Genomic DNA, 16,359 nt, shown 5'->3' on the forward strand with positions numbered 1-16,359 from the left:
AACTTTTAAAATCCCACAATAACCATAGGATATAGGTATTACTATTTTTATTCTCATTTTATAGGTAAAGAAACCAATATACTTAATATTAAATTTGTTTATGATAATGCAGAAAGTAGAGGAGATAGAATTAACACCTATGCTGGAAACTACCATGATGGTTACTAAAGAGGCAAGAGGGACTGGGGAAGAATAGTACTTTAGGGTAGACAATATTGAAGCATATTTACATGCAAATTGGGATGGTCCAATAGAAAGGGATAGGAATGAAAATATATTTTATTTTTCTACTAAAAACATTTGATATCATTTTTCAGAAGGAAAAATCAGAGCTTTTTCTCCTCTAGAAATCCTTAATCATCAGATAAATTATTTATGGATTTGCTGACTGCAGAGTCCATTGAAACAAATAACTTTTAAAAAATTTTTATATATTTATATACTTTGAATTAAATAGAATTTTCTGCCTCAGGTATCCTTAAAAGGGCTAACAATAGAGACAGGTGATAAATGTATGTTATCTGTTAACTGTCTGTAGGTGGTTACAGTGATGGATATAGATATACTACAGATAAAGATAAAAGATAGGTAAATGTGTGATAAAAAAGAAAAAGAAAATCTAGAATCTATGAATTCTACTTTGTTCAGTCTGACCTCTGTTAGAATATTTTTTTTCTATTTTTGCCACAAGTAAATGTACAGAATAACTGAAAACAAAACTTACATAAACTAAAATTTAAAAACAAAATATTCACTTAGTTCTGTTTTTGTTGGTGGTGGTGGTGGTTTGTTGGTTGGTTGGTTATCTTAAAATCCGTGTGGATTTTCATATAACTTGATTAATCTTCATTCAACTCAGTTTGTTACTATGTGGAAAACTTTGAATTACTGGGTTTCAGCGCACTGGATTATCCCATATACAGACAAACAGTGTTTGAGGATGTAGTCTGTTCTCAGAATAAATGTGAGTGCTTTCAACTTATCCTTCTCTCCTCCATTCTGTCACTTCAGAGAATGACAAAAAACTTGAGAGACAAACAGTGTAAGCAGTATGTGATATACCAGAGCAGAGTGGGGGTAAGATCAGCCTATTGTGCCCAGATTCATATGCCTGATTCTTAGGCTCTTGAAGTCTGGAGAAAGCTATCAAAATTATTTGCAACAGCTGGACAGTGGGTAACAGGGCATTTCTATAAATTCTGGAATGTAGAGGCATGCTTGTGAATTGTTTCATGAATTTTAAAGTTGGAATTTGATGGAATAAATTTCTCTTAAGCAAGAACTTGCCATAAGCTTACTGTAGTTCTTAGAGCATTTACATTGTTTTCAGACTGTAAAATCTATAAAATACTTCTTTTTCTGAAACGTATTCAACCTATATGCTGACATTAGAGATGGGGATCTAACATAATACCATGACCTGAAGAATATTATGTAGGACAAAGTGTTATCATTATTAGACTCCATATGGAGACAGTTCTGCAAAATTGCCAAATTGATTTCTTTTCTGACAAGCTTGATTGAGAGTCTAAAGTCACAGGAACACTAGAAGGTAGTTGGTTACTGGTGTCAACACAGTGGAATCTCCCTTATTTTCAAATACATTTTGTATTTAGTGAGCTATGACTAGCAAAACAACAGCAAAACTGCAACATTTGACTTAAACTTGAATTTTTATTGCTGACTTCTTCAAGTAACCATTGCAAATGGTAGAAAAACTACATACTTTACTTTTGTAATTCAAGGCAGAGACAGCATCTGCCTTTTCCAATATTCTACTTTAACAGTACATAAAGCTTTCTTTTTTCAGGAATCCTTCAACTGTCAAATAGGGCATCAGTGAGTCGCAAATTTAATTTAAGGTTTTTTGAAGAATTTCCTCACCTTTTGATTTTAAAATTGAAAAAAAACTTGAAAGACTTAAATAACACTTATTTTCATTAAAAAATCAGAAGAAAACCTTGAATTTGAAGGAAAAGATTTACTTTATTTCTAACATGATTCTAATTATTTATTTTATAGAATCATTAACTCTTATCTAATGTTGAACAATATTATAGATCAAATTTCTGTTTAAGTTGGCATTTTCCTAATTATTCAGACTGGAAGAAAATGATAACTTATTTCCCATATCTTAAATTATGGTTGAGCTTTCATGAGGTTATTACTTTTAATAAATAGTTTTCCATTGTAAAGTTAAGGGGGAATTGACAAAATTGGTACCTAACTAAGTTTAAACTTGTACTGGTGCCAAATTTATGGTCATAAGAAAATATATTGCAGGGCGCCTGGGTAGCGCAGTCGTTAAGCGTCTGCTTTTGGCTCAGGGCGTGATCCCGGCGTTCTGATCGAGTCCCACGTCAGACTCCTCCGCTGGGAGCCTGCTTCTTCCTCTCCCACTCCTCTGCTGTGTTCCCTCTCTCGCTGGCTCTCTGTCACATAAATAAATAAAATCTTTAAAAAAAAAAAAAGAAAATATATTGCAAGATTGGGAAGTCTAGATCAAGGTTCTGGCACTTTGATGTCTGGTGAGGACCCACTTCCTGGTCCATAGATGGACATCATCTTTTATCTTTACCTAGTGGAAGGGTTGAGGGATATTTCTAGGGCCTCTTTTATAAGGTCATTAATCCTATTTATGAGATCACCACCCTCATGACCTAATCACTCCCCAGGGGCCCCACCTCCAAATACCTCCACATTGGGGATTTGGTTTCAACATATGAATGGTGTTTTGGAAGCTTATCTCGGACATCAGAACATTTTTTTTAAGATGACTTTTTTTTTTTTTTTTAAGATTTTATTTATTTATTTGAGAGAGAGAGAGAGATGAGCAGGGAGGATGGGCAGAGGGAGAGGGAGAAGCAGGCTCCCCACTGAGCAGGGAACCAGGCATGGGACTCTATCCCAATTCCAGGACCCTGGGATCATAACCTGAGCCTAAGACAGACACGAAACTAACTGAGCCATTTGTAAATATTTCTGTCTGTATTTCTGTAAGCTAAATAATCTCCAAAAATATAATTGCATTATCACCTTTAAAAAGTAATAATTTTTTACTATCATATATCATTAGTTTTCACATTTTCCTGTTTTATAACCTTCTTTAAAAAACAGTTTGTTTAAATCAAACTAAATAAATTAAACCAAATAGCATCCATATAATGTGATTGGTCAATATGCCTTTCCAATATCATTTTATGTATAAAATATTCCTGTCAATTTTATTTTTTGAGCAAAATTTCGTTGAAGAAACTAAATTATTTGTACTGTAGAGTTTCCATGGTTTCTTACATAATTTCTTATATAATTATACTTGCAATCAAAATTGGCAACTGTAGTATATGGTTTTTAGTTCATCTTGCTCCAAACATGCGCAACACTGTCATCATATACATTTGATATATCCTGCAACTGACACACATCTAATAGAATAATTTTGCGTCACTACTACTAACTTACATTACAGTTTAATACTTTTGGTTCTTTCTGTCCTTAAGATTCCACTGAAGATATATCTTCAAAGTACTGTGTTTTAAAGTCATCAAAGTAGTTATTTTATGTGTTCTTATACCACCAAATAGAGACACAGTTAGAGGATCATTTATTTCATTTTACTCCTGAGTTTTAAGAATTGCTATTTAAATCTTTATTTTATTTTATAATTATAAAATACATTTACATGGTTTCAAATTCAAAGCCGTATCTGAAGATATATTTAAGAAATCTAGTTTCCATTGCTATCACCTCTGTCCTATTCATTTCCTCTTCCTCATATTTTATGGTTTACTTATTTATTATTAAATATTAACAAATAACATACAAATACATAAATTCATATTCTTCCATTATTAAATAACAGCATGTGTATATACTTTTTTTTACTTCACATTTTCTACCTAGCAGTGTATCTGGTGATCACTGAATTGCAAGTTGTATTCTCTGGAAAGCACACTCTGAGATGGAAGTTAATGTAGAAGTCGTTTAGAGAGTTCTATTGGGACTACTATCTAGGGAAGGGAAAGGAAGGAAGTAAGATTGGGCAGGAGGAAGTGTTGGAATGAGATGCAGTCTCAGTATGGGCTTTTGCAAAACCCCTGTCAAGTTGGAACTGGACTGACCATTCAGAGTTGTCACATGTTGAAGTGAGGCGTCTGGGCTCTTACAGTCCCTTGTTGACCAGTCATTTGATGCACACTCCCACAGGAAAGAGGAGAAAACTTGGGTGAGGCTATACCCCTGGACTAAAGTAATTCCCAAAGAACGCTGAAAGGCAAAGTCTGTCTGCCAGTAGCAGTACCCCAAGCAGTGGGAAGAGGAGAGAAATCCTTCAGTCCTAAAGGGAGATATGGGTAGATACCATAGCATCCACAGGACATTCCCTAGTAGTATATGGAGGTATTCCTACCTACTTTTCACAAACTGGGGGTGGTACAACAGTTTACTTGAGCAGACTCCTATAGATGGACATTTAGATTGTTTCCAATTAAGAGTAATCTTTTTTCTTTTTAAAGATTTTATTTTTTATTTGACAGAGAGAGAGAGAACAAACAGGGGGAACTGCAGAGGGAGAGGGAGAAGCAGGCTGAGCTCCCTCCACTGAGCAGGGAGACTGACATGGGTCTTGATCCCAGGACCCTGAGATCATGACCTGAACCGAAGGCAGATGCTTAAACCACTGAGCCACCCAGGCACCCCAAGAGTAATCTTGATGCATTATTTCCATCATGGAAATTAGCTCCTGGCTACTAACTCCCTCCCCAGGATTTATACTGAAGCAGCTATATATAGTAGGAAACACCTAAATAATCACACAAACACACAGGGAAATTCTATAGGATTAGTCATATGACCAAGAGAAATAAAAGCATGTGTCCACATAAAACACACAAGTATTCATAATAGCAAAAAAAAAAACTGAAACAGTCCAAAAGGCTATTAAACAGTGGATGGATGAACAAAACATGATATATCCATACCATGGAATATCATTCAGCAATGAAAAGAATGAAGTACTGATACATACTACAGCATGGAGGAACCTTAAAAACATTATTCTAAATGAAAGAAGCCAATCACAAAAGACCACATACTATATGTTCTTGTTTTTAAGAAATGTCCATAATAGGCAAATCTGTAGATAGAAAGTAGATTAGTGGTTTCCTACTATTGAATAGGTGGGGTTTTTTTGAGTGATAAATGTATTCTATTTGGTTGCGGTAATGATTGTGGTAATGGTTGAACAGTTCAGAATATACTAAAACCATGGAATTTTATGATATGTGAATTATATCTCAATAAAGCTGTTGTAGTAAATGGGTAAATTTTATGATATGTGAATTATATCTCAATAAAGCTGTTGTAGTAAAAAAAGAAAAAAAATCCATGGCAAATCCCTCAACATACAGATAGCTGTATTAAAGTGATGTGTGTTAATGGTTAGGAATAGAGTTGGTACTGTAGAGATTCTAGTTTGTGGGACAGAGCATGTCTGGCCTTGCTGAGAGAAAGAATAAACTGGAGAAAAAACGGTTGAAATTGTGCTCATTTTTTCTAATGTCATTATACAGGGGCAGTCTCTGCCGGTTTCTGTAGTGAAGAAGTGGCAATCAACCCCACTGATGAAAATGTCCACCCGATTAAACTCTAGGCAGCTCTAAAACCCAGTTGGCTCTAAAACCCTGTAGAATTTAGAAACACATGTTCAGTGTTCTAAGAATGATTGTTTGCTCTTGATTTTCAGTATTTTGCTCTTAGCCCAAAAAGATTTTTAGAAACCCTTGCTCAGCTTTCCCAAGTCTCATCTGCCACTTGTAAATTTACAAGTACTTCAAGGCAAAATGGAATAGTGAATGTCAAGACTAACATTTTGTTCTTCCCTTCTCTCTCAGACATTGGCATCTTAAATCTTTGCTGCTTAGTTGCTCTTTATTGTTTGCTAACTGATTTTTATGTAAATTTTACTCTCCTTGTTTTCATAAGAGGTTTGATCTCCACCCAGTTACTCATATCATTATCAGAAATCAAACTCTGTTGTGCTCTTCCCATGTTTTACTGAATTGTATCTACTCTTTACTGACATTATATTTCAACAGTGCCTAGCCCCACAGTTGCTAGACTCTATGGTGACTTTGTTTGAATTAGACAGATTTTTTTTAAAGCAGATATTTCTGGGAAGATAGCTTGGAGGGGGAAAAACGTGGATTAAATATCAGGCTCTACTCTACTCTATAAGCTAAGTTTTTTGATGGCGTAAAATTTGTATAAACATGTATGGTGACCCTGTGCTTACTACAACAGTATATACTTGCTAAGTATTTGCTGAATCAATATATAAATTTTATTCTCATCTGGGAAATTAACCAGATTTCTGTTTCCTTCTACATAGAGACTATATCCACATGAATTCCATAATCTTTATGAAGTGTACGTAATTTAATGAATATATTACAATAAAGTTGGTAGAGATGTTACTAAATTTGTAGACTGAAAAATTCCTGTTTTTATGTAGCAGTTTTGTCATTATGTTGCTCAAGTCCCACATTTGGGATATTTAGACTCATGTATCAGTTGGCATTATACACAGTACACAACTGTCATCTAATTTGTGTTTATACTGATAACAGCTAAACATCTGAAACATGGCCTGTTAATATCTCAGTTCAGTTATGTGTTCAAAATAGGTAATCTTTAACAACTTCCATCTTTTCTTGACTATTTTTCAAAGTACTTAGCTTTGGAATGATTTTTGAGAAACCAATAAATACTTAGTAGGAATTTAACAAGTGTCCATAGCATTGAATTTTCTACTTCTTTGTTTCCCTCCTTTCTTCTGTATGCCCCACATGTAATTCATCAAAGTCACCATAATATCTTCACCCCCTTTCTACTTTTTTAGCCATTATCAGGTATAGGACTTCATTATATCAGCCCTGTTTTGCTTTAGAGCTTTCAGTTGCTTCTGTCCATTTGAAGCAGACACTGATGAAATTTGATTATAATATCAATTAATATGCCAAAAAAAAGGAGTGAATTAAGTCTGAATAACATGACAACCAGGTAAGAGTGGATGGATTCATTACAGGACAGTACAGTAATTTTCAAATGTGACAGTGAAGAGATTGTGAAAATTCAAATTACAACAGAAATCAAATTAATAAGTATTCATAGTATTTTAATTATTGAGGAGGGATTCATATTTCTGGTGAAGAGTTTGGGGATGATAAGAACATGAACACTAAGCCAATAAAAAGGAAGCAATACTGAGATTCAGTTTAAAAAGGTTGCATAAAAGATAATATACTAATAATGAAGTAGCAGGAAGAGAAATCAAGAATTCAATCTCATTTACAGTTGCACCACAAAGAATAAAATACCTAGGAAAAAATTTAACCAAGGAGATGAAAGACTTGTACTCTGAAAACTATGAAACATCAATGAAAGAAATTAAAGATAACACAAATTTAACCATATATTATGCTTATGGATTGGAAGAATTAATATTGTTAAAATGTGCATACTACCCAAAGCCGTATACAGATTCAAGGCAGTTCTTACCAAAATACACAAAATACCAATATTATTTTTATTTTTTACAGAACTAGAACAAGTAATTCTAAAATTTGTATGAAATCACAAAGACTCTGAATAGCCAATGCAAACGTGACAAAAGAGAACAAATCTGGAGGTATCACAGTCTCAGATTTCAAGATATACCACAAAGCTATACTAAAAAAATGGTATGACATGGGCACAAAGACAGATTGATGGAACAGGATAGACAGCCCAGATATAAATCCATGCTTATATGATCAACTGATCTATGACAAAAGAGGCAAGAATGTACAATGGAAAAAGAGTTTCTTCAATAAATGGTGCTGGGAATACTGGACAGCTATATGCCAAAAAATGAAACTTTACCACTTTCTTACACCATAGAGAAAAATAAACTCAAAATGGACCTATATGTGAGACCTGCAACCATAAAATTTCTTTAAGAAATAGACAATAATCTCTTAGAGATCTATCTTAGTAACATTTTTTTCTAGATACATCTCCTGAGGCAAGGGAAACAAAAGCAAAAAACAAACTATTGGGAATACACGAAAAAAGAAAGGTTTTGCACAGTGAAGGAAACCATCAACAAAACAAAAAGGCAACCTTCTGAATGGGAGAAGGCATGTAGAAATGATATATCCAATAAAAAGTTAATACTCAAAATATATAAAGAACTTAATACCAAAAAACCGCCAATGATCCAATTAGAAAATGGGCAGAGGAACTGAATAGACATTTTCCAAAGAAGACATACAGATGGCCAACAGGTACATGAAAAGATGCGCAGTATCACTAATCATTAGAGAAATGCAAATCAAAACCACAGTGAAATATTACCTTATACCAGTCAGAATGGCTGATATCAAAAACAGAAGAAACAAGTATTGAAAAGACTGTGAAGAAAAAGGAACCTCTGTGCACTGTTGGTGGGAATGTAAATTGGTGCAACCACTGTGGAAAACAGTGTGGAAGTTCCTCAAAAAAATTAAAAATAGGAATACCACGTGATCCAGTAATTCCACTTCTGGGTATTTACCCAAAGGAAACAAAACCACTAATTTGAAAAGATACATTCACCTGTATGTTTATTGCAGCATTATTTACAATAACCAAGGTATGGAAGCCAACCCAAATTGATGTTAAATGTTTAAGCATGTAAGTTTCAAAAAAAAAAAAGATGGTACATTTTTATTTAAAATTGTTTACAAATTTGGAATATTGTATATGTGTCTAAACTATAGCCATGAAGACTCTTTGTGTAAATTTGATGTAACTTCTATTGAATATTATTATAGAAATTTGTTTTTTCAGTATGGATAATTCATTGACTTCAACTCTCTTTAAAGCGATAGAGTAGCCAAAGCAATCTTGAAAAACAAAAAGCTGTAGGCATTACAGTTCCAGACTTCAAGCTATATTATAAAGCTGTAGTCATGAAGACAGTATGGTACTGGCACAAAAACAGACACATAGATCAAAGGAACAGAATAGAAAACCCAGAAATGGACCCACAACTATATGGTCAAGTACTCTTCAGTAAAGCAGCAAAGAATATCCAATGGAAAAAAGATAGTCTTTTCAACAAATGGTGTTGGGAAAATTGGACAGCGACATACAGAAGTTGAAACTGCACCACCTTCTTACACTATATATAAAAATAAATTCAAAATGGATGAAAGACCTAAATGTGAGACGGGAACCCATCAAAATCCTAGAAGAGAACACAGGCAGCAACTTCTTTGACCTTGGCCATAGCAACTCCTTAACTAGACACATCTCTGTAGGCAAGGGAAACAAAAGCAAAAATGAACTGTTGGGTCTTCTTCAAGATAAAAAGCTTCTGCACAGCAAAGGAACCAATCAACAGAACTAAAAGGCAGCCTACAGAATTGGAGAAGATATTTGTAAATGACATCTGATAAAGGGTTAGTATCCAAAATCTATAAAGCACCCCAAAAAACAAATAATCCAGTTAAGAAGTGGGCAGGTGACATGAATAGACATTTTTCCAAAGACATGCAGATGGCTAAAAGGCAAATGAAAAGATGCTCAACATCTTTCATCATCAGGGAAATACAAATCAAAACCACAATGAGATACCACCTCACTCCTGTCAGAATGGCTGAAATTAACAAACCAGGAAACAACAGAGGGTGAGGATGTAGAGAAAGAAGAATCCTCTTGCACTGTTGGCAGGAATGCAAACTGGTGCAGCCACCCTGGAGAACACTACGGAGGTGCCTCAAAAAGTTAAAAATAGAACTACCCTAGATCCAGCAATTGAACTATTAAGTATCTACCCAAGAGATACAAAAATGCTGATTTGAAGGGGCACATGCACCCCAAATGTTATAGCAGCATTATCAACAATAGGCAAATTATGGAAAGAGCCCCAATATCCATCAAAGACATGGAGGCAGTTAGAGTGTATTAATGCTAAGTGGAATAAGTCAGTCAAAGAAAGACAAATACCATGATTTCACTCATATGTGGAATTTAAGAAACAAAACAGATGAACACAGGGGAAGGGAAAAAAAAGAGAGGGAAGCAAACCATGAGTCTCTTAAGTATAGAGAAAAACTGAAGGTTGATGGAGGGAGATGGGCAGGGGATGGGCTAAATGGGTGATGGGCATTAAGAAGGGCACTTGTGATGAGCACTGGGTGTTATATGTAAGTGATGAATCACGAAAATCTACTGAAACTAGTATTACACTATATGTTAACTAACTAGAATTTAAGTAAAAAATTAGAAAAGGAATGTGAGTAAAGGCCATCAAATGCCAGAGATAGAATTAAATATTCTTCTGTTACTATAGAGGTAGAAAAGAAATGAAATCTATTGAAGATATGTTTATAACTTTGAGACAAATTTGAAGTAAAAAATGAGAACTCTGGTATTATTACTATTCAATACTATAAATTATATTCTTGAAGCTGTGTGGTGGCAATTTTACATTGTTTAGAAGTAACTGGAGGTCATTATTTCCTTATTTGTCTTGAACAAAAATAAGAACCAGATATGAGAAATGCCAGGAGTATATGTGAGTACAAAATTTTTCTCATTGAAAGGGAGATAACATGCAACAATACCATTTCTATAACCTCATATAGGTGATTTTTCATGATTTCTCATCCTTAATGAGTCTGTAACATATGGTTACATTGTAACTTGTCATGTCAATTATGTATATTGTGTTTTCCTTTCACTTTTAAAAATCCTGTCCCAGAAACCTAACTAGCCAGATTATTATAAATTAATCAAATTCAAGGGGGGGAAAGTTCCGAACACTAGAAATTATCTGAAAATCTTGTGATTAGAGTTTACCATTCAGAGTAACTGTTTCTGGGTACAAATTTGACTTATTTTTTGCAAACTGAAATTTCCATATTCAAAGTGAGAAAGACATACATGAGAATTTGGGAACCAGTTAACTCATCCTGAACAAGAGTGCCTGAAGTTAATGTATTAAAGAACTGGAAAGTTGTAAATCTGTTAATATAGAAGAAATGAAAGAATTTTGAATTCATTCAGAGTTAAAGGCTGTGGAAATTTTTTCTTGCTAACAAAGTCTGAGGTGAATAAATTAATATTTGTCTTTTAGTCCATAATATATGTGAATGAGATTTGAATCATAGAATTCTATTAAGTATAATACAGATTAATCTTTTTCTTTTAGAGCATTTTCTTTTAGGGCATTTTTATTTTTTTTTAATTTTATTTATTTATTTGAGAGAGAGGGAGAACATGAGAGAAAGAGATCATGAGCGGGGGCAGGGGGGTGGTAGAGGGAGAAGCAGATTCCCCGCGGAGCAGGGAGCCCGATGCGGGACTGGATCCGGGGACCTGGAATCATGACCTGAGCCGAAAGCAGACATTTGACTGAGCCACCCAGGCACCCTAGAGCATTTTTCATAGCTTTGTATTTATTTAAAAAGGTATAGCTTTCTCTGTATTTTTCATCCTCATAAATAATAAGGATCTTCATGAACAGAGAAAAATATTTAAATATGCACATTATGCTGCTGTTTTTGAACTATATTAAGTATAACTTTCATAATCATTACTATCAAAAGCATTTTTCCAAGACCATTTAAGTTCTTAATTTTTTAATTATAAACTATACTAATTCACAAATTTCTGAAGTTTCAGGAGAGGTATGCGTAAACTTTTTAAATTTAAAAACTAGGTTCCTGTATAACTGTGATAAAAATATAAACTAAATTTGAAAAACAAAAAGATTAATAAAGTCCATAAAACTTTAAGCTAATAATTACAAATCAATATTTTCCCTTCTGCAACATGTAAGAGCCAAGTACTTCTGTTTTCCTTGGAATGAACAGACTTCTTTGTAAACTTGCTGTGTGAAATATTGCTTTGTTTTCTAGTTCAGTCGTTTTTGACACTTGACAGAGTGTTACTTGTTGAGAGGGTTTGTAGTACATTTGTGCCTATATCAGAAAGAGGAAGAAAATATTTAAAGGTTTTTAAACTAAGACTCTAAGTTAAAAGATGAAATAAAATAAATTCACCCACCCTAAAATTTCTAAACACAAATACTTTCTTCCTTCTGTCCTCTGTAATATTACATACTCAATGAGAAACCAAGTCTTGAAAATGCAAATAGTGCTTATTTTTAATTCAGAAATCAAGGTAGACAACTTATTCTTCAGTGTATAATTTCAGTGGTTATCCTGTTCATAATTTGGTCCACTTTAGCCTAAAATTTTTAACAATATCAAGAACATAACAGAAGACAGAACCTGAAATAAGTGCTTCTAGCTATTGAACTCTGAGCTGTGCCCCTTTTAGTTTTTATTAAATTCTTTTTCATTTAAACGTAAACTTACATAGACATGTAATTAATAGAATAGTATTGTATGTTCACAGTGAATAAAGTGAAAAGTCATATATCTGTTTATCTTTAAGAGGTTTTATTTGTTCATCAAAATGCATGCTTTCCAATGTCCTTATTTTCTTTTTTGTTTTTTGCCCTTTGGCAATCTTTCTAGTTGTTAGTTTCTGCCCAAGTTATTCCTAAGGAGGATAGGCCACACAACTGAACACAGAGGCATGCAGAATCCGTCAGGGCTGCAGGATGTCACAAATATTCATAGTTTACTATGTTTCATTTTTCTTGATGCTTTGATAGTTGTGGATGGGGCAAGGTAACTAATGTCTGAAAGAAAAAGTGTGAGGAACAGAGGCAAAAGATGGAAAAGTATAGTCCATTGATGTGGAGGATGAGGGTATTAGCTTTTCTCCCATGTTTCAGCTATAATTCACTGTACTAATGAAAATTTTCTTCATTCATATATAAGTGATTCATACAGTGATAAGATCTATAGATTCCAAGTAACTTTTGACTAAGGTAGTATTCTTTTATACTAATTTTTGGAATGATATTTATGAAAAGAATTGAATTACTTTCTACCAATATGTTGAATACATCAACCCCGCAGCCTGTTTGCATATTCTGACCAGTTTATAGCAAGAATAATATATTGAAGAAAATAATATAAACATTCTCTCTTTCTTCTCCCTCTTTTTCTCCCTCCATCTCAGATTTCTGGACCAGTTGAGAATTTTACTGGCTGCATAGAAGTTATAGAAATCAATAACTGGGAATCTTTCATCCCATCCAAGGCAGTGAAAAAAATTCCTGTGGACAATTGCAGGTAAAATCCACTAATGGTTTTTCAAATACTTGTTTGAATAACCACACCAAAAGGTAACATTTCTATTTGAAATCATCTAATCAGGACCAAACTGCATTTCCTTCATTTCGATGTTGTTTCATACTTACACAGTTTATTTTTTTTTACAGACTACAGAATATTTATGCTATACCCCAATTAAGTTGGACCATTTATTCATATACATTTCAGTTTTGTGTTACATAAAATATATCATGTCTACCAGCAAATGATCAGTTAGTCTTGATCAGAAAATATCATCTGTCGAAGTATTTCAAATATAAGCCTTCTGACGGTCATGTATGTGGGTTATTGTTCAGAGTGCTAAAATGTTTCTTTAAAAATGTCACTTTAAAAAATTGTGGTTGTGCTCGAATTTCCGTTATCAGTGGCATTCCTTTCAAATAACCTGTGTCTGGCTACAGAACTATCTGTACACGTGGTAGTGGATGGGGTGGAGGTGAAGTAGAGAGATGGCACATTTGACACAATATTAGGCATACATGCCATTGGTATGAATTAGTTAAAAAAATTTTTTTCCTGACAGTTAAGAAAAAAAGGATCGTTTATGGAGCTTTATGGTGCATTGGAAAGGGTTCACACGGGTTAGAGATGATGGCATGGTATGGCAGGATGTATGATCATAGGACAGCATAAAAGTCTGTCAACAGCAGAAACACGTTGATTGATTTCACCAAAAAATTCTGAATTATTGAAATCCTTCTATGTACTATGGTCCAAGGGAAATAAACAGTCACACAGTGACTGTCCTTAAGGAGTTTATGGTGTAGTAGAGAAGATATTGATGAAATATTAAAATGAATATATAAATAGGAAGTGTGCTTTGGGGAAAAAACACAAAAGGCTATGAGAACTTTACGTATTTGAAAATCATCAAATCAGCTTTCTTCACAGTTTGAGGGGGTGGTGTATATTAAGAAATTAAAGAAATACTTTAGAAGGTAAAAGGATCATTCATTCCCCAATGTTTCACCTTTAGGCTACACATTTAAAATATATTTGTGGCACCTATTACACAATGGTAGACAGGGTGCTTATTTTGTTTGTGCTTTGTTTCTACTCAAATGAAAACTTGATGTCTTCCATTATACACAATAGATGGGTTCCAACAATTTTAATATAAATCAAATACTCAAAAGTCCTCATATTTTTACCATTTATTTCTAATTTTTTAATGTTTGGCTCCATTATTTATTGATTTGAAGTTAGCAATATTTCCTAACAATTATTTTACTGTCAGATTCTTTGCTCTCTACCTTTTCTGTTAAATATCAGTTTGCGACTGATAGTTAAATGAATAATGCGCAGTTACTAAGTAGTAAATCCATCGAAAAGGATATAATCCTTCGATAATTTATATAATCATCTGCTAATGTAGCAATTGATAAATTTTCTCTTTTTAATTTTATAAAAGTAGGACACACTTAACTTTTGTTTGTAAGAATAAGTATAAAACTGAGGTGCCTAGGTGGCTCAGTCAGTTGGGTGTCTGCCTTCAGCTCCAGTCATGGTCTCAGGGTCTTGGGATCCAGCCCTGCATCTGGCTCCCTGCTCAGCAAGGAGCCTGCTTCTCCCTCTGCCTTTGCCACTCCCCCTGCTTGTGCACACGTGTGCTCGCTCTCTCTCTCTCTCTCTCTCTCTGTCTGTCCAATGAATAAATAAAATCTTTTAAAAAAGAATAAAAAACAAAACCAAAATTCCTATGTAACCTCAGCTACCTGCAAGCCAATTGTAAACTTTTTCTTGGTCTCTCTTCTGTAGAAGTCCTATTCTATTGACCTCCATTAATTTGACCTTCATTTTGTGATATTGGTTCTTTAAACACTGTGTATGACTTACTGCTTCTAATGATATTATACCTCCCTATACTATCCAGCACAGATGAAGACATTTGAGAGGCATTTTGCTTGTAAGTAAGGTTAGGGCAAGCAGGGAGTATTAGATTTCTCTGAACATTTACTCTGCTTCTCTCACCAACCCCTAATATCACTTTTTTTTTTCATTTAGGATCACCTCTCTTAAGAGAGGCATTATACTAAATTGGTCTAGAATGCAGTTTTCAAAGCTTCATTCTGCAAATAATTGGCTATATGACACTGGGTAAGGTTTAAAAGTTCCCCATTCCTCAGTCTTATCTGTGAAATCAGAAAAATAACTCTTGCCTCAAAATGTTGTAAAAAAGATAAAACTGGACTCTCTTCTTTGTTCAAAGCTCAGTGACGTTGGCCTTCATTTCCAAATTTGCTACCATCTCCAGAAAATTGCGTCTTCTAGTCCCTCTTCCAGAACCCTCTTCTCCCTCTCCCATGGCCCTCATTCACAAGTCTGGCTTCTTTTCAGCAGTTAGACTGAAGCTTTACTATGACCTCATCCAAGAGGCCTTCCTAGAGGACCCAAAATGAAATGAGCCCCCACCTATGTCTCCTACTCACTGTTTATTTCCATATTTCTTTTTATTCATAACGAGGGATGATACTGTTTGAATATATTTATTTATTTATCCATAGGTTTCTTTTATGATTCTCTTCACCATAATGTGTGCTCCTCATGGGCATGGACTCTGTAGACCTCTTTCACTGCTATTTCCTCAAGGCCTGAAATAGTAGATGCTAAAAATTTTGCTGTATGAAGTATCTTGTGATTCAACTATGATTATTTCTTCCCACAAATTTTTATTATGAATTTTTTTTAGATTTATTCTACAGAGTGATTCTCAAATTTTTTGGTCTTTGCACTCTTAAAAAGAATGCTGTTGTTGACCGCAAAGAGCTTTTTTAATGTGGAATATATTTATCAGTATTTACCATATTAGAAATGAAAACTAAAGAAGTTTAAATATAATTATTTAACTCCTTTACAAGATAAATTCATTACATATTAATATAAATAACATAGAATAACATATTTTTATGAAAAATATCTATACTTACTAAAACAATAAAAATGATGAAAAGAGTGGCAGTGTTTCACATTTTTTGCAGATATACTTATTGTCAGACTTCATGACAACATATCTGTGCATTTATGAATCACAAAGACTAAGGTATAAAGTTTTAACATTCTAGTAATACATCACTGCTATTCT

General features: G+C 33.9%; 1 protein-coding gene across 1 annotated transcript in view; it reads left to right on the forward strand.

Annotated features, from left to right (window-relative positions):
* EYS (EGF-like photoreceptor maintenance factor) overlaps positions 1 to 16,359 on the forward strand; it is a 1,472,906-nt gene that overhangs the window by 967,765 nt on the left and 488,782 nt on the right. Inside the window, 1 exon segment of the mRNA XM_087856898.1 lies at positions 13,123 to 13,235. Within this exon segment, the coding sequence (XP_087713024.1) occupies positions 13,123 to 13,235 (113 nt within the window).

This window comes from Ursus americanus, chromosome 29 (genome assembly GCF_024610735.1).
Source record: "Ursus americanus isolate L20-20 chromosome 29, mUrsAme1.1.p, whole genome shotgun sequence".
In the NCBI taxonomy this organism is placed as follows: Eukaryota; Metazoa; Chordata; class Mammalia; order Carnivora; family Ursidae; genus Ursus; species Ursus americanus.